A 17,996-nucleotide genomic window follows, 5' to 3' on the forward strand; every position below is an offset into this window, starting at 1 on the left:
TTGCTCACAGCACCTGCAGGAAACGGCTGGGGGACGTTCTATACTTACACAGTTTTAAAAAAATAAATCTCCTCCTGACTTACTGCCTACCAGAATAAACCCTTTTGTTCTCAGTTTCTCCTGCCCATCCCACAGCCCCAGCCCTCACAGGTGGGGTGGGAGGGGTCCCACAGGCTGGGTGGGATGGAAAGGCAATCCTTGGGAAAGGGGGGATCCCCAGTCCCTGGCAGCTCCTGCAAAGCTCTGGGCACCTCTGGCTTCCCTGGCAGAAGTGCCTGGGCATTGCTTTGCTCCTGCCCCATTTCCCTGTCAGCATCCAAACCTTAGGCAGCTCAGGAGGGAGCTCTCACCTGCCCCTGTGCCCGACCCATCTTCCTGCAGACTCGAGCACTGTGAGCTAAAGACACCTTTAGAGTAAAAAAAAAACCCACAAAAAAAAAAAAAAAAAAAAAAAAAAAAAAAAAAATCAAGTGGAAATTTATTTTTCACCCAGTTCTAAAAGGTGGGGGAAGCCCCAGGGCAGGCAGCACATAGCCCAAGGGGCTCTAAGCATAGTGCATAAGTCTGGAAAAGAAAGATTTTTTTGGGGGAGGAGGGAAAACAAACCATCCCAGGTGAAAGGAAAAAAAGTAAAAACCCAAACAAAAAAAAAAAAAAAGAAAACCCAACCCCACTTATAGGCTTCAGGCACCACAAAGACCACTTATTGCATCTCTTCCTACCCTAGGGCTGCAGTACTGATGAGCTCTGTGCAGGACCAGCCCTCCCCTTCCCCAGCACCAGCCCTGGGACCCAGCAGCTGGGCTGGGGCCGACCCAGGGCACCCAGCCACAGGAAAACACTGGGAAATTCTGGGTCTGCCAAAACCAGTGCTTGGGAAGTGACTGAGTGATCCCCTGGTGTGGGCTGGAGCCCCCCAGCTCTGCACTAACCCTTCCCTCCACCACCCTTGATGCATCCCCAGCAGGGCCCAGCCATGGGTGCCCCCAGCTGAGTGGGAGATGGAAGAATTCCACTTATTTGCTTTTCTTTTTTTTTTTTTTTCCTTTTTTTCTCTTTTTTTTTTTTTTTTTTTTTGTTGTTTTTTTTTTCTTTTGGATTGATTGTTTTCTGAAAAACATCAGCACAGCACAGGACAGTACTACCCACCCTAAATGTGTCGCTATGTACATTCTACATAAGCTCTATAGCAATCACATGTAAACATCATCATCGTGAGGAAATACTAGGACAGAAAAAGGCAAAGCTACAATGAGGCAATTGCCAATAGCAGATGCTCAGTGTCAGCCAGAGCTGCTCGTGGTCTCTAAGGTGGGATGAGAACCGGGGGATTTTGGGGCGGGAGAGACGCCAGATTTCACTGCTGAGGCTGGAATGGCACAGGGACTGTTCCCTGGCAGTGATCGTCACCGGCGGCGGGCTGGGGACCCCGCGGTGGCCTCCGGGCCCTGGCGCTGCCGGGCTGGGTGTTGTCAGAACCACGGCTCTCCCGAGGGAACAGCCAGGGAACTGTGCTGGTGTCGGCATTGCTGCTCCTGCCAGAGCCCAGCTGCACTCCAGGGGCCAACCCTGGCAGGGCTCCGGCTCCTGGCGTCACATCTTGTGCCATTTCCGAGGCTTTGGTCACTCTCCCTGCAGGACGGAACATACCCAGGGAACCGGGGAGAAAACCCCCAGGTCATGGGGAGGGGAGACCCCAGGAGACTCTAATCTATCTATTGGCAGAGTTAAGGCTATAATATTCTATCTACAGAGGATGGCTGAATCCCTAGTGGTCTCTGGGGCTCAAAAATAAAAGGAGAAAGTGGCAATGGCTTGAGGAGCAGCGAGGTTCCCGCTCCCTTGGGAAAACAGTGCCTCTGGCCGGCTGGTGGTGGGCTTTGCTGCGGCTGGTGGGGGGCTGTGTCCCCTTCCCACCACACCCACACATGGAGGGCAAGTCCACAAGTTCATTTTACACTTAAATCCAGCGCCGAGGGCCCTTGGCCAGAGGCAGAGCTGTGCCCCGGGGCGCTGGACGGATCCAGGTGCGGGTGGGTGCTGGGACGTGTATGGCTTATCAGCTACGGGGCAGGGTGCTGGGGGGTGTTCAGGGTGGGTGCTGTGTCCACCCCGCCTCTCTGGGCTTGGGGCTGGACTTTGGGCTGGATTTGGGGCTGGGCTTCAGGCTGGATTTGGGGCTGGCTGCCCAGTGGGAAGCACAGACAGGTCTTCTTGCCCCACTTGCTTTGCAGGGTATGGAAGCGAGTGTGGATCAAGCCACAGGGCCTGGCCAGTCTCCCAGCCATCCAAGGAGCTGCAGAGGAGCCAGCTCCTCCACATGGACTGGAGACATCCATCCTCCAGGCTGTGCCAGCAGGACCCATCAGATCAGGCCTGGCTGGCTGCAGCCCCCCAGCCCCTCTCTCGTGCCTCCAAAGGCAGCGGAGGCCGGAGCAGCGCTGGCTGCAGGCAGTGCATCCCTCTCCCACCCTCTGCATCCTGCAAAGCTGCATCCATCACCCACCAAGACCCAGCCCAGCATGGGGGTGATGCTGGGGGCTCGGGCCACGCCAGCACGAAGAATGGCTTTGACAGCAAAGTGGGTGACCCCGGGGCAAGCACCGAGCACCCCGGTTTGCCAGCAGGGGAGGCAGGGGAATGTCAGCTCTGTGACTGCTCTGACCCCCCATTTGCTGAGTGGCAAGTGCCTCATTACAGTGCATAGTTAAAAATCAAGGAAGCGGTACAATAAATCTGAATTACAGTACATCTGAGCCATAAATACATTTTTTTAAGTATATACTTTTTTTTTTCTTCTCTTCTTCTATTAAAAATTAGTTTATAATCCTGATTCTATTCACAATGAACAATTTCATCATCACACACTACGGACAAAAAAATGTTATGGTGAACACAGCTGCAACTCCACGGCGGGAGCATGGGGAGGGCTGGGAGGGGGAAGAGGGGCCGGGGGGCTCCTAGGCTCACCCTAAAACAACCAGTCAGAAGCAGAGGGGGGACTAACGTGTGGCAGTGAGACATCAACACCATGGGGACTCACAGACAGAAGCAGCTTTGTTCAATGTAAACATCGATCAGGGGACAGCAGTCTCTCTCTCGCGGGCGTGCTCTCGCTCTCTCTCGCTCTCTCGCTTGCCATAGACTTGAATAATTTCTTTGAAAACGTAAACATATTGGAAGTGCCTTGACTGAGGTATTGAGGTATTCCTCCAAGGTTAAGGCTGTTACCGATGCAGGCTGAGCTGGGCCTCCTGCAGCAAGCTGTCGAAATCCATGGTCTCGTACTTGCTTTTCACCGCAGCTGGGGAGGACTCGTCCGTGCCGCAATCTGGGGGTGGCAGGGACAGAGCTGGGTCAGGGAGGGGGATCAGCCTCCTGTCTGCCTCATAGGGAGGGAAACTGAGGCACAGCAGGGCACTGCTCACTGCCCTGCTACTGCACAGCCAGGCTGGACACAGCGGTGATGGTGACACTGAAAAGAGCTGGGGCAGAGGGGCTGCAGCCAGGCCCAGCTGGGCAGGGCACACACCACTGGCATTCACTGCCAGGGGTGAAAAAACCTGCTGGGTGCAGCTGAATTTGGAGGGGCTGACACAGGGCCATCCCACGGGAGCTGTGCTGGTGGCAGAGCCAGCCTGCTCCACTGGCAGCCCTGTGCCAGGAGCTGAACAAGAGTGCCCCTGGAAAGCCCAGGGAATTCAGCCCGTAGCAGAATTAAGGCTGCCTAATTTCACAGCAGCTTAATATTTTGAGTGTATATTTTTGAATGGTGTTGTTGCATTTCACCTCTGCCTGGGGGCTGCCCTTCTCATCCTGTGATGAGATGAGCAGGATTTTAGGAATGAGCTGGGCAGTGCAGGAAGGGGGTGACTGGTGGCTCTGCAGATATCAGGTGAGGAGCACTGAGGGGTCTTCTCTTAGGCAGGGGGGACAGCTCTGGACCCCCTCCCCACAGCACTTCACACTCACCATCTTTCTCATGGGGTGCTACCTGTTTCCTAATTTCTCTGTGCCCAAAATGGGAGGCTCTGGGATTATTTAGATGAACAATGGACATTGGTGCCCACAATCAAAGTCAAGGGATGGCTGCTCTAAGCAGAGCAGATACTGCAAGGTGATAAAAAAATCAGGGAGTACTTGAATCAGATGGGCCATCTGGAGGAAAGTCAAGACTTGGGGCTTTATTTTCTGGACCTCAGTCTTTCACTCAAGTAGGATCCAGAACCCTTCAGCCTCTGCAGAGGGTACAGAATTAAACATGCAGTGTTGGTGAAACACCTGAAGCAAGGAGCGCTGGGCAAAGCCTGGAACACATTTCTCTTGCAGGACTAGCACAGGGTTTGTCTCCTGGCCCTCAGCTCAGGCTGCAGCCCTGGTGACACAGTCACTGAGACCTTGCTGAAGCACTGAAAGGATTAATGCGACCACAGCACATTTCAGTGCTGTCACGTTGGCTCCCGAGTGCATGTGCAGCCTGGTGAGTCTGTCCTGCAGAGCAGCAAACCACCCACATCACCTCTTGGGCTAATGAAACATTGCTGACTGCCTTCTCTAATGCCTGGAAAGGGAGTTTTCTGCTGGAAAGCCTCCAGCACCGTGCAGAAACTCAGCAGACACAGGATGGGCTGCGCTCAGCTGAGACTCAGGCTGTGATGCTACATTTTGCAGCCAGCACACCCTGAGGCCTCACACCAGTTTCCTTCTTTCTCCCCAGTTCCCCATTCCAGCTGTCTGAGCCATGAGCAGCCCCATGAGCCAGAGGACACTCAGTGGGCTTCTCCTGCAGGCTCTGAAGGCGTTTGGGGTCCCTGAGGGACCAGGGCTCAGCGGTGCAGTGTGCTGCAACAGCTCTGAGCTGATAAAAAATACAAAGCAGCTGCTGCTTCCTCACCCAGGTCAGCGTATCTGGTCCAGAAGAAGCGCCCCAGGCCACCAGAGCTGAGCTGGAAGGAGGGCTCGTTCCTCTTCCTGAGCGAGGGGCCGTTCTTCAGCGATAAGGCGGCGTGCTCGGAGGACCGGTACGTGATGAAGCCGTACTTCTCCCCCCTGAGCAACCAGAGACAAAGCTCAAGATGTGATGAACCCCACAGCCCTTGAGATGCAGCACTACACCCCTGGCCCATCATTCTTCCACTCCTCTGTCCCACAGATGCCCACGGAGCTCTGGACACACTGAAGCTCCTTGACAAAAGCACCAAGACCGAGGGCTCGGCTGACCCAGGGGATTGATGTGGCACTGCCTGGCAGTGCTGTGCATTTGAGGAGAGGAGATGCCTGTAGCTGCTGGAGCCCTGGCCCACAGCTCACTGTCCACCCACCTGTTAGTCCTGGTCAGGACCTGACACTCCACGATTTCACCAAACACCTCGAAGCGTTTCTTCAGCTCGCTGGAGCTCATGCTGCTGGAGAGGTTCCTGATGTACACCACCCGGCCTTCCCCCTGCCAAAGCAACCAAAAGCTTTCAGGCTTGGACCCTGCACCTCTGTGCTGCTGATGGGCTGTGGAGGAGCCCCTGCAGCCAGCACTGGGAAACACTGCCATGGACACAGCCTGACATCTCCAGGATCTGGAGCCAGGTCACAGTGTCACCCCCAGGACAGCCATAACCAGGCTGGAGCAGTCACCGTCCCTTCTTCTCTTTTAAAATTCTCCTGCATTCTTCCACTTCTGACAAACGTGGGATATATTCCCAAGAACTGCCAGGGGCAAAATCCAATTGCATGGCAGGAAAAAGTGCCAAAGCAGCATGTGTGAGTGTGAGAGTGTGTGTGCACAACAGCAGGGAGCACCAATTTACTCTCCCACGTGCCCACTCCTCTCCCAGCTCCCTCCATGTGCCCACAGGCTCCTGGTGCACGAGGATGCAGCAGGGCCATATCTGTGACATCAGGGATTCCCCAGTTCACCCCACAAACTGCCAGTGCCAAGTGCACTGAGGCACCAGCGTAGGAGGCTCTGGGCATCCCTGTGCCAAGGACTCCGTGTGTTGCCAATCGCTGGCGGCTTCTGCTGCACGTTGGGTTTCCCTCCCCCCACCACCCCCTGTCCTTGTTTAACACTGGCCTGGCACCAAGGGATGCTGAAGCCAGGGCTAATGGGCTCCATTGCTGCTTTTTGGAGCAGGAGATGAGCCGAGGGCTGGGGTTGCTGTCTCCCCATGGGTTCCCCCCTCACTTACGATGGCCTTTTCCCGTCTCTTCTTCAGCTGGCCCCGCTGCCCGCTGCCACCCTGACACTGCTCGCCGTTCTCACACCTGCAAGGAGGGACAGAAGGTCAGCCCGGGGCTGAGGGAGCTGCTGGGAAAGCTTCAAACATCAGTGAGAAGCTGAGACACCCACAGGAGTGGGTGGGCACTGGCAGCCAAGGAGAGACTGGGCTCTGCACTCACTGGAAAGGACACTGCAAAGGTTTTTCTCATAGATGCCAGGGTGTCCCCAGCCAGTACCTGCCCCTTCCCAGGAACCTGCCCATGCCCTGCCACCCATGGAACCCCCTGGCTGCTTCAGTCCTCCACTGCTTCCTCAGGCCACGGCTGACGCTTGCAGCAGTGACTGATGCAGTACCAATTATTTTCACAGTTTTTCTTTCATTAATTAGCATCTTTACTACTTGGGCCAGCGGAGCAGAGAGCACTGGGGGTGTCCTGCACCATGCTGAAAATTCAGGGGACAAAACCAGTGCCAGTGTCCCTGTACCTGAAGGTGCGTCTGCTGGCAGGTGACCGTGACCGGCAGCACGAGGAGCCCGAGCTGGACCTGCTCCGGGAGCAGTAATGCAAACTGCTCCTGGAAAGGGTGCTTCTCCTCAGGCACAGCTGGGTGTCGCCATGCTCCTCCTCTTCCTCCTCCTCTTCCTCCTCATCCTCCTCCACGGGGGAGCCGCTCTCACTGCAGCTGTCCTCAAAGACGGTGTCGTACTCGGGGGTCTTGCAGAAGACCATGTCCTCGTCGTCGAGGGCACTGTCCAGAAAGCCAAAGTGCTTCGTTAAGCTGGCTCTGATCTCCTGGTCTCTCAGCTGCTTGACGCCGTCCTTCCAGAGCATCTCAGCGCCCGTGTCCTTGCCGAGCTCCAGCCCCTGGTAGTGGGCGGCCGGGACCCTCCTCTTGTGCTCCGTCTCCACCTGGCTCGGGGGCTCCCACGACTTGAGCACCTTCCTCTGCAGGGCAGGCTCGGGTTTCAGCACCTGGCAGTAGTCGTGGTCCCCGAAGGAGCGGGAGAAGGGCCGCTTCAGCAAGCCCTGCTGCTCGGGGAGCGGGCGCGCCCGGCTCAGGTGGGCGAACAGCTCCGTCCTCTCCGGGTGCTTCTTGGGGGCTTTCCGCGAGGCTGCCACGTCCCCGGCGCCCCTGGGGCTGGGGGCCATCCCCTCCTCCTTCCCTGCCTCCTGGGGGATGTCTGGCTTGTACAGGTCCTCCTCGGCGGGTTTATATGGCGGAGTGGTGGGCGGTGTGAGACCTGGACCCCCCGAACAAAGGGCAGGAGTCAGCTCTGCCCCCTGCGGCCTGCCCTGCCCCACCCCAGTCCTGGGCTGCCCCCACAGCCTCATCCAGCAGCACTTGGGGGAACAAGAAGGATGCCTTGATCCCAGTAGGGACCAGAGGGCTCTCCCTTCCCTCCTGGCCCATGCAGGGCCCCCCTGAACATCTCCTCCCACCCCAAACGCATTCCCCGGAGCTGCTCCCGGTGCCCCCTTGGCTAGGTAGGCTGGAATTGATGCCTCCAGGCTGAATTTAGGGTAAATGAGCTCCCTCCCAGAGTATATTTTTACAAAACTAAAGAATTCAAGGCATGTCCTACCTGCTGTCCCACACAGTTCCACGGTCAGCATTGGCTCAAAGTTTCTCTTCCCAAAGGTTGGGTCACTGGAGAAGAGCAGAAAACCAGGAAAGTGTTTAGGTGACCCACAGCCCCAAAACCCAAAAGCAAGCTGAGAAAAGACTTCCCACAAGTGAACCCTCCCACTTCAGCTGGTGCCTGACAGAGTAACCCCACAAGGGCAGAGGGGTGAGCAGCTCCAGGGCACACACAAAATGCCCTGCCCTGGGCATGGGACTCTCCCAGCTCCTCACACCCTGTGGCTCCCCACAGCCGTGCCCAGCAGTGCAGCTCCCCGTGCTCTGCAAACACAGCTCCCTGTGCTGGCTGCAGAGGCCCTGCCCAGCCACACAACCCCAGGCAGTTTCCAGCCCCAGACTGGTGCATTCAGCCCCACCTGCACTTACGTTTGTGCCAAGGACAGCGTGAGACACCTGGGTGTTTCTGAAAGGCAGGAGAGAAGCAGGTTACCAGTGGAGCTGTACCCCTGAGGGTTTTGCCCACCTGAGAGGGACAGCTCACACTGCCAGGGCTGAGCCACTCCTGCACTTGCAACTTGCTGGGGTTTTGGGCCACCACTGCAGCTGAACCCCAGAGCCCAGACCCAGGGAGAACCCACAGGGAAAAACCTGGAGGGATGGGGCAACCTGGTCCTTGCTGGGTTGTGGCCCCACCAACTCCTCCACCTCATTATAACCATGGGGAAACTGAGGCAGGAGATGCCCATGGATTGAAAAAGCACCCCAAAAGAGAACAGACCCCCCAGCTGGCCATGCATGGGACCCCACAGGGGCTGCTCACAGCTCTCCTACCAGCTGAGCACCCAGCACCCGGCCAGCATCACTCGCCCACGGCAGGGATGGCACGGGCAGCACGGGCACGCTGGGGACGGCGAGCAGAGTGACAGTCCCCAAACCCCTCACCTGTTTGCTCCAGGAGGGCACAGCGCCGGCTCTCAGTGGCCACCTCTCCATCCCCCAGGGAGCCCAGGCAGAGGGGCTGGGGCTCCGCTGACGGGGCTGTGCCCCCCACCTCCACTTCGGCCGCCGGCTCTTCGGCAGAGAAGCCCTCAAGCACCGGGCACGGCGCGGCCTCCCTGCAGCCCAGGGGCACGGAGGGCTCGGCGTGGGGCTCCTCCAGGAAGGAGAGCCAGTGCCCGAGCTCGGGGTTGAGTCTCTTGGAGCGGCGCACGGCGTAAACAGCGCTGTCCTGCTTGCGGGCCGCCTTCCCTGCGCCCGCGGTGCCCTCCTGCCTCCCGGCATCGTCCTCCAGGGCCCCCAGCTCCCGCGGCGCCTCCGCCTCGGGGCTCTGCCGGGGCTCGCCCCTCTCTGCTGCTGTTGCTCTCACTCTGGACGTGCAAGTCCCGCTGGCATCCTCCCCGTCGGGCGGCACGGGGGAGCAGGAGCCGGGCGGCCGCGCCAGGGCGGCGTACACGGGCTTGCCCAGGCGGTATGGCTTGCTCACATCACACAGCAGGTCCCGCGCCAGCAGCTCCTTCAGGATGGAGAAGGATGCTCCGGGCTTCTTGCAGCTGCCAGCTGCCTGCCAGGCGCAGCCCGGCCGGCTCTGGGCGCTGCCCGGCGCGGGGGCACAGTCCGGTTTGGCTCTCTTGAAGGGGCTGCTGCAGGGCTGGGGTCTGCTGTCGGCGGGGTCGCGGGCGGGCAGCTTGCGAGGGGGCAGGCAGTAGGTGTGCATGTAGCGGATCAGCTCCACCACCGAGTGCAGCTCCCCCTCGCAGGAGAACTGGCTGCCAGGGCCATCCTCTGCCGAGGACAGGGCGGCCACCGAGTCACCGGAGCTCAGCGAGTCCTCGCTGGAGTCACTGTCGTCCTCGTGGTGGGAGCAGTCGCCCGGGGATGGGTGGTGGCTGCTGCCAGGGCACTCCTCGGGTGCCTGGGGGGCTTTGGTCTGGGAGCAGGAGGTGCTGGAGGTGAGGTGCCGGTGCAGCTCCGTGCAGCTGCGGCTCTGTGCCTGCGGGACGCTCGCCCTCCTGTCCCGGGGACCCTCCACCTTCCGAGAGGAGAGAGGAGAAAGTCAGCCCTGAGCCCCAGAGGCACGACCCTGGGGAGAGGCTGACAGAGCCACCGACACCCTCACACACCCCAGCTGTGGCTCACCAGCACCCCGACCTCCCTGGGGTCAGCTCTGTGCCCCGAGTGCTGCCCCTCCTGCAGGCAGGGATGCTCCTTCTCCCCAGGAGGGATCTGCTGCTCTTCCCACACAATCTAACTGGCCAGGCCTAATGCACCGCACAATTACCATTAGCAAAGCAGGAAAATCTCTGGTGGCACCTTCTGCCGGGTTTCAGATCAGCTCAAGTGCTGGGGTGGGCTCTGCAGTGTGACAGGTAGGGACTCCTGGCCAAAGGCCTTGGCTTGGGCTGAGAGTCAGCAGGGAGGGGGCAAGGGGGTGACCAGGGATGGAGCACATGGGGCTTTCACTAAGGGGTGCTCAGGGAAGCTGGGAGAGGCCAAATTCCCCTGGGTGCAAGTGAGATCAAGGTGCTTCTTAGCACACAGCACAAAGCCTAAAGTCTTGCAGAGCCCAGACTGCATCAGACAGGGATGGGAGCACTGCAGGTGACAGTCCCTGCCTGTCCCCAGTGCCTTGCCCAGCCCTGCTCACAGTACCCAGCCCTGCTCACAGTCCCGGCAGGTGGGTGCTGCAGGGGCTCGAGGAAGTACCTTAGTGCAGGGCCGTGGGGGCCGGGACTTTGGGGTCCCCGGGCGCCGGGCGCTCCCGTCCCGCTGGGCCTCGCAGCTCGGAGGCGACGGAGACAGGAGCAGCTTCTTCAGCTGCAAAGAGAAGGGGCAAGAAAAGGAGTCGGCATCGCAGCGAGGGCAGGAGAAAACGCCCCTTGGCTCACGTGTGAGCACATCCATCCCCGAGCATCCGACCCAAAAATGGGGCAAAAAAATATCAGGCAGGGAGGGTTAGGTAAGCAGTTCCCACCCCACTGGGCTGTGGGGCAGGTGCCTGGCTGTGTGCAGCCCTGGGGGGTCAGCATTCAGCCCACGGACCCCCAGGCAGGCTGGGCAGTGTGCAGGAGGGAATTTGCTTCCCAGGGACAACCCCGATCGGGTCAGACACACAGGAGCTGCCGTGGCATCCCAGCTTCTCACTCCATCACTTCTGCCCTGAGGTGACAGAGGCTTTACACTGGTGTGAGTGATGGGTTTGGGCAGCTCGCTGAGTCCCCGCGTGAGGCTCATTTAGCCAAAACATCCAGAGAGGCCTCGACTCATTAACGAGCTTTCAAGGCGCTTTGGAGATGCAAATCCCTGTGGGATCCGTCAGGATCTCCCCCAGCACCGTGTCACCGTGGGGTTTTCCCCAGCTCACCCGCAGTGCCACCACTTCTGATGGCAGGGTCAGCACATTATCCTTCTACTCAACCCCAATTTTGGTCAGGGGGAGGGAAAAAAAAAAAACCAAACAACCCAGACCCCACACCCAGCAGCAACATTTGAGATTGTGCCCATGTGGCGCTAACAACCGAGGCGACAACAGCTCAACAGCAAGACGACTGCGTAGGCACCGGGGACTGCAGGAGAGACAGATCTGGGGGTTAGGGACTGATAGAAAAGGGGTGCCCGGGTCAGGGTCTGCCAGGAAATGCCAGCCGGGGCTTTAGGAGAGAGGCTCCTGTGGGTGGAAGCGCCCAGCTCCCGTTCCCCCCCGCCCCTGCAACGTATACATCCTATATATACACATACAGGTCATGTGTGATATATACCCCTGCGCGGGGCGTGGGCGGTGGAAATGCACGCTGTCACCACTGGATGTCACTCCTCCCCTTCGCTGGGTTTTTGGGGACACCCCGGGACCGGGCTGGGGGCTCTGGGGAGGGACTGTGAGCCGCAGGAAGAAGCAGGCTGGGTGTCCTGGCCCGGGGAACCACCCAGGCATGGCAGGAAACGCTCCTGGCCAGGAAGGGGAGCGGGGCTGGAGCCCCAGCATTGCAGGGAACCAAGAGGGATGCTCCAGCCACCAAATCTGGAGGGACTGGAGGCCACACAGTCCCCGAGGGGCTTTGGTGGAAGGCACAGGGAGGGTCAAACCCTCCCACTGAAAGCCGAGGGCAGGGGCTGACACTCAGGCAAGCCCCTCTTGTGACAGCAGGGAGCTCAGCCCAGGGCAGAGCCAGGGGGAAAAGCCACCACTGCTCATGGGCACGGGGCTGGGACGAGCCAGGGAGAGCCCCGGGCAGCCCCACACCTGCACACGGGGTTAAAAGCAGGAGTGGGTGTGCCAAAGCAGCCCCCAGCCCTCTGCCACCCGCCCCCACCCCGTCCAGAGATAGGTTTGTATACACACAGCTGGTTCCCGTGAGGATGGTGATGGAGGTGACAGCAATGATGCAGAACATGTATACGTATACAATACAAGTATATGCTTTGGTATTGACGGTTAAAGAGAGTTTTAAGCCTAGAATGAAAAAATTCAGACCTTGGCTTCCTATCATACCCATGCAGCCGGCTTATCTGGGGCTCATCCAAATCCACCTTAAACAGTAGGAAGTGGGTTCTTACTAGAGACAGCTCATCACACTCGGGGGCCGGGGGCGGCCCCCCCGTGACCGGGGCGGTGGGTTTGGGGGAGGGGGCAGGTGAGGTGGTGGCAGGGTTGAGCGTGTCCCCCTCTTCCATAGTTCGGAAGGCAGCCAGGCCCATGTCATCTCCCTGTATATCATCCAAAGTCTCGGTGAGGGCTGCCAGCAGCGCTTCGTTCTCGCTGTCTATTATCTGAAAGGAGCAGGCAGAGAAGAAAGGGGGGGGTTAGGCTGGGTAGAGGGTCCCCAGGATGCTGGAGAGGGGACAGGGATCAGCAGAGCCACACCAGCTCCCACACTTCCCAGTGACCCCATTGTGAGACCTGGAAAAGGAGTGTCAGTCTGTCCAACTGCACCCCAGCAGGAAAAGAATGAATCAGAGCATCTCCTCTCCCTACAGCCCCTCCACCCCACCACGAGGCAAACAGCAGCAGAAAAAGGAGCTGTCAGGAAAAAGCTCCTGGCCCAAATCCTCCTGACTCTGCAGGTGCAAGAGCTGTGAGCTCAGCCAGGGCTGCCCAGTGGACACGAGGGCACAGCCTCCCAGGAGGGCACAGGGGAAGCTCTGCCCGGGCTGCACCACTGGCCTGATGCCACAGCTCGTGACAACAACCACTCTGTTTTTGTGTTCACTGAGAGCCCCCAAACAAGGCACCTCCAGCTGCTCAGGGGCTCTCAGCTCTCACACACTGGTGCACCCAGTGCTCTGTGAGAGATCCTGTCCAGAGCACAGCCCCAGTCCCTCCCAAATCTCCCATCAGCATCCCCAGATCATGCTGTTCACCCAAAAACTGGGTCAAAAAAAAGGGGAGATGTAGTGCAAGGCCCATCTCACCCTGGGCCAGGCAGGACCAGGGGCTGCTCCTGCCTCCTCCTTGCCCACTGCTCCAGCTTGGCTTGGGTTCCTTTTTTCATCTGGGCTTTGGCTTTGCTGATGCACCTCCAGCCTTCCCAGTGCCCTCCCAGTCCCACCCAGCCCCACGAGTTCCCTCCCAGTCTGGCAATGCAGTGCTGAAGCCCAGAAGAGGATGCAGAAGCTGAGGAATGGCTGGAGTGAGCCAGCAGCTCCTTCTTTTGGGTCCTCCTCCATCACAACCTGAATGTAAACCATGTCCAAGGAGAAGCAGGCTACCATCAGGGATAAAATTAGCACGGGGGTAAAGTCAGGCTCACAGGCAGGACTGCTGCCTGCACACAGCCTCCTGTGTTCCTCTCCTCTTGTTTGAAAATTAAACATCTTTTGTTCCATGCCCTAACCTTGCTCGCAGTTACTAGAGCAGGCTCCAGGGAAAGGCAGCAGGATGCTCCATTTTTGGCTCCATTTCTTTTCCTCCTGTTATTGGCACGAGATTGCTGTGCATACAAGTTCAGTGGGATACATTTCATCATACTCCACTGCTCCTCATCGGCCTGGCTTTTGCATTTCTTTTCTGTTTATCTTTTCCCCAGGAAGTTCACGGAAAATATGCATCTCGTGATGAAGGTCCCTCAGCTGGACTGGACCATTTTCAAGCACAGCATCAGCCCAGCATAAAAGCCAGAGGGTTGTTATTATGGGCAGGTTAGAAAATATTGAGGCTCTTTTTTTTTTCGTCTCCTTGTTTAAATAGAAATCTTCCTCCTCCCAAAATGTAAGCCAGGGTTGGTAATTAGCTGGTACCAGTGGGTCACAACCTCCTTGTGCAAGGGGGTGAAGGCCTGGGTGCTGCTCAGGAGGGCACAGAGACCCCAGCCCCAAGGACAGGCACTGCCAGGGCATGGCACGAGCTTTGGGCAGGGTGAGGGGGCTGCCCAGCCTGCTCTGTGCCCGGTGCCCTCTGCATGTCCCTGCTTCCAACCTGCCTGTGCTGTGCCCACAGCCCTGCCCTGTCCTCACAGCTCCAGGAGACGAGAGACAGGAGCAGAGGGACATGGAGCAGTCCTGCTGTGCCCAGGAGCATCCCCTGCCCCAGCTTTGCAGCGTGCTGGCACAGGGAACAGGGACCCCAGGGACAGAGGGGCTGCCAGAGCTGGCGAAAGAGAGGAAGGGGCTGCTTCTTGTGAAGGAACAGAGTGAAGGGGCTGCTTCTTGTGAAGGAACAGGGTGAAGGGGCTGCTTCTTGTGAAGGAACAGGGTGAAGGGATTGGTTCCTGTGAAGGAACAGGGTGAAGGGGATGGTTGCTGTGAGGAACAGGGTGAATGGGCTGGTTCCTGTGAAGGAACAGGGTAATGGGCTGATTTCTGTGAAGGAACAGGGTGAAGGGACGGGTTGCTGTGAGGAATGAGGTGAAGGGAAGGGTGAAGGGATTGGTTCCTGTGAAGGAACAGGGTGAAGGGGATGGTTGCTGTGAGGAACAGGGTGAATGGGCTGGTTCCTGTGAAGGAACAGGGTGAAGGGACTGGTTCCTGTGAAGGAACAGGGGGAATGGGCTGATTTCTGTGAAGGAACAGGGTGAAGGGACTGGTTGCTGTGAGGAACAGGATGAAGGGGATGGTTGCTGTGAGGAACAGGGTGAATGGGCTGATTTCTGTGAAGGAACAGGGTGAAGGGACGGGTTGCTGTGAGGAATGAGGTGAAGGGGCTGCTTCCAGCTCCTGGAAGGGAATTTTTCCAGTGCTGAGACCCCCGCACTGCCGCCCTGGCATTCCAGGAATGGAACAGGACACACTGCACCCTGGCTGCAATTCCAGTGAATAATCCAGCACAGGAGGGCTGCCTCAGCAGCCTCCTCCTCCTCCTCCTCCTCATTAGCCCTACTCCGCTTACCCCATTTAGAGCCGGTGCACAAATTAATGGAGCACTAATCAGCTGGGGAGGAGATATTAATAGTCGTGTGTGTGTGTGTGTGTGTGTGTGTTCCCTCCTCCCAGCCTCCCTCTGCCCCTGCCTCCAGGCCGGGGGGATGGGGGTACCTGGAAGAGCTCGGAGTCGTCGGTGCTGTACTGGCTGGAGTCGGTCTCCGAGTGCTCCCCGCCCCACTGCAGCTCGCTGAAGCAGCCGGCAGAGTCCAGGTCGCCGGCGTCCAGCTGGGACAGATCGATCTCGGGGAAGTCGGAGTAGAGGTGCTCCTCGCCAGACACCTCATACTGCACACAGGAGAGGGGAGAAAGGGCTGAGCCCAGAGGAGCAGGCGCTGAGGACAGCAGCATCCCCCCTGTCACCCACTGATCCACCCCTGCCCGGCTCCAGCCCCTCTCCCCACGTGGCTCCAGGCACTGGCACGGCGTGGTGGGCACCTTTTCACCCACTCAGCCTGGCACTGGAGCAGCCCCACAGCTCCAGCACACCCCCGCTGGTGTCCCAGCTGTGCCACAGCTGGGAACAGCAGGAGCTGCATGGGAAGAGCCTGGTCCCTGGCAGTGAGCAGATGGTCAGGGCACAGCACAGGAACCACACAGCCATCTTCATCTTAGGGGCAATTCCTGCCCTTGGTGCCCTAAAAGTGACATCCAGTGGTGGCCTGGGGATCAGCACAGGACACCTGGGACAGCAGCACACAGGGCCAGCCCCACACCTCTGCTCACCCTGTCCCACCACACGGCCCTGGAGCACTCAGGACACCCCTCGGGGAAGGTGCAGATCCCAAAGCACCCCCAAGGCATCCCAGAGCCTGCTCCCTGCAGGGTGAGGGGACAGCGTGGAAATTCATGGATGTCTGGGAGCACTCAGGGTGATGTGAGCTAAAAAATCTCCATTTAACCACAGAAAGGAGCTGGCACCTGCCCCACTCGGGCCTGGCTCCCAGCCACAAAACCCCAGAGCTGCATCCAGCACCCGAGGGAGCCGGGGCTGGCACCAGCACCCGCTGCCTGCCCTGGCATTTGGACCGTGCCTGTTCTGCCTCAGTGTCCAGGGTAAAACACAGGGGAAAGGTCTGCTGAGACTCCTCCCAGCACTGCCTGCCCAAGGGGAGTCTTGTGGCAGTGAGGGAAGCGAGTTTATTTACAGAGCAAATGGATTTTGGAGCAGGCAAACATCAGAGCATGTGAGAGAGGCTGCAGGGGGGCGTGGGGGCCCCTCCTCCTGAAGCACCCTGGAAGGGTCTCCTCCATCACTCAGTGGGAAGGAAAAAGGATTTCAAACCCAGCTGCAGGAATGGGAAAGACAGCTTTTCTCTCTTTCTCTTCTCATTTTTTGTTTTTCAAATTGGGATAATCTGGGATTACTGGCTGTGTTCCCCCAGGCTGAGGAGCCTGTCTGCCACGCTCCCCACCACATTCAGGACACTCCAAAGGACACTCCCCTGCACACACTCACTCCCTTTTTGCATTTCTCACCTGCTTCCCACCCTGCCCCATCCCAGGGGAGGTGGGAAACAGGGAGAGCACCTCGGAGGGCACAGCAAAGGTAGGGAGAGTGGTTTTCTGGCCTGATGGTGAGCCAGTGCCATGCCCCAGCCATGCCCAGGGGCTGCAGTGGGGCTGGGGGATGCAGGGAGCTGCTGGTGCTGCCCCAAAGCTCTGGGAGCTGCCCCTGCTCTCCCAGCACCCTCCCTTCACCTTTCTGCTGGAGGGATGTGTATCAGGTAGATAGCACAGGTGTGGTGCCACAAAGAGTATCGGGCACCCCTGAGGGCTCTGGGAGCTGAGGCTCCTCACTGGGCCCCCAGGGATGGGGAATTTCTAACCTGCCCTGCAAAAACCTTTGATCCCAGGTGTCAGAGCACATGCAGCAGGTCAGGAGTCCCCACTGCCAGCTCTGGGGGACACAGATGCTGTCTTTCCCCTTGTTCTGTCCCTCTGCCCAGGGACTGCTCTGGGATCAGATGTCCTTTGGCCTTTCAGATGTGTCCCTTACCTGCTGTGGCTTGTCCCTGCCTTCCTGTCCCTGCTCTAGTGCCTGCTCCAGAAAAAGTCTTGTGACAACTTTGTCTCCCCCTTCTCCCCAAATCTTCCCATGGGAACACAGGCAGAGGCTTTTATTTTTAGCCAAGCCATACATCCACAGATATACGTGTGTCTGTGTGTGCGTGTGTGCGTGCAATTAAAAATAGCAGAGCAGCCAAATTCTCCTGCTCCTTTTGATATGCCACAAGGGAAAAGATCCTGGTGCTGAGATCACAAGGAGCAGCTGACACCAGTGCTCGGGATGTCTTTTGATCAACTCCACAGATGTGACATGTCCCCATTGGCAACAGGGCTGGGTAAAAATAAACTCCTGCAATCCAAGGCTGCTGAGCTGCCCTCGCTGGGCACTCGGGGCAGGACTGCCCTGCTACTGCCATGCTGGGGATGCTCCCAGCTTCCTGCCTCCCACGGGCCAGGAATGCCCAAAGATCAGCTCTGTCTGTGTGGAGCTTCACCCTCTCCCCCTTGAAAGGCATGGGGACAGCCTTTGCTGGTGGGGTCACCCATATTGCCACCTGGATGGCACCCCAGCCCCCCAGCCAGCCCTCTCTGCCAGGCAGTGTCACTCACCCAGCCCAGCCCCCAAAAACCTGGGGCTCCAGAGGGAACCCCAGCTCAGAACCCACAGCCCTGAGCCCCTCTGGGCTGGGGAAGGGACCAGCCCCCTGCCCAGCTCGGGGGTGGCAGCAGCGACGGGGACACTGCCTGTGGGCACGGGACCTCATCTGCTCTGACTCTCCCTTTTCCCACCCTCTGCACTTCCTGCTGCCTTGGGAGAGGAGTGAACTTTTGTTCTAAT

General features: G+C 58.5%; 1 protein-coding gene across 1 annotated transcript in view; it reads right to left on the bottom strand.

Annotated features, from left to right (window-relative positions):
- Positions 1–434: 434 nt before the first annotated feature.
- The window catches only part of PPARGC1B (PPARG coactivator 1 beta), a 46,102-nt gene continuing 28,540 nt past the window's right edge, over positions 435–17,996 (bottom strand). Inside the window, exons 2-12 of the mRNA XM_041397522.1 lie at positions 15,263–15,436; positions 12,350–12,562; positions 10,502–10,612; positions 8,741–9,827; positions 8,225–8,261; positions 7,800–7,864; positions 6,701–7,457; positions 6,183–6,258; positions 5,322–5,443; positions 4,895–5,049; positions 435–3,331 (exon numbers count right to left, since the gene is read on the bottom strand). Of these exons, the coding sequence (XP_041253456.1) occupies positions 3,228–3,331; positions 4,895–5,049; positions 5,322–5,443; positions 6,183–6,258; positions 6,701–7,457; positions 7,800–7,864; positions 8,225–8,261; positions 8,741–9,827; positions 10,502–10,612; positions 12,350–12,562; positions 15,263–15,436 (2,901 nt within the window). The 3' untranslated portion in view covers positions 435–3,227. The remainder of the gene's footprint in view (positions 3,332–4,894; positions 5,050–5,321; positions 5,444–6,182; positions 6,259–6,700; positions 7,458–7,799; positions 7,865–8,224; positions 8,262–8,740; positions 9,828–10,501; positions 10,613–12,349; positions 12,563–15,262; positions 15,437–17,996) is intronic.

This window comes from Onychostruthus taczanowskii, unplaced genomic scaffold, assembly GCF_017590055.1.
Source record: "Onychostruthus taczanowskii isolate IOZ18803 unplaced genomic scaffold, ASM1759005v1 scaffold14, whole genome shotgun sequence".
NCBI lineage: Eukaryota > Metazoa > Chordata > Aves > Passeriformes > Passeridae > Onychostruthus > Onychostruthus taczanowskii.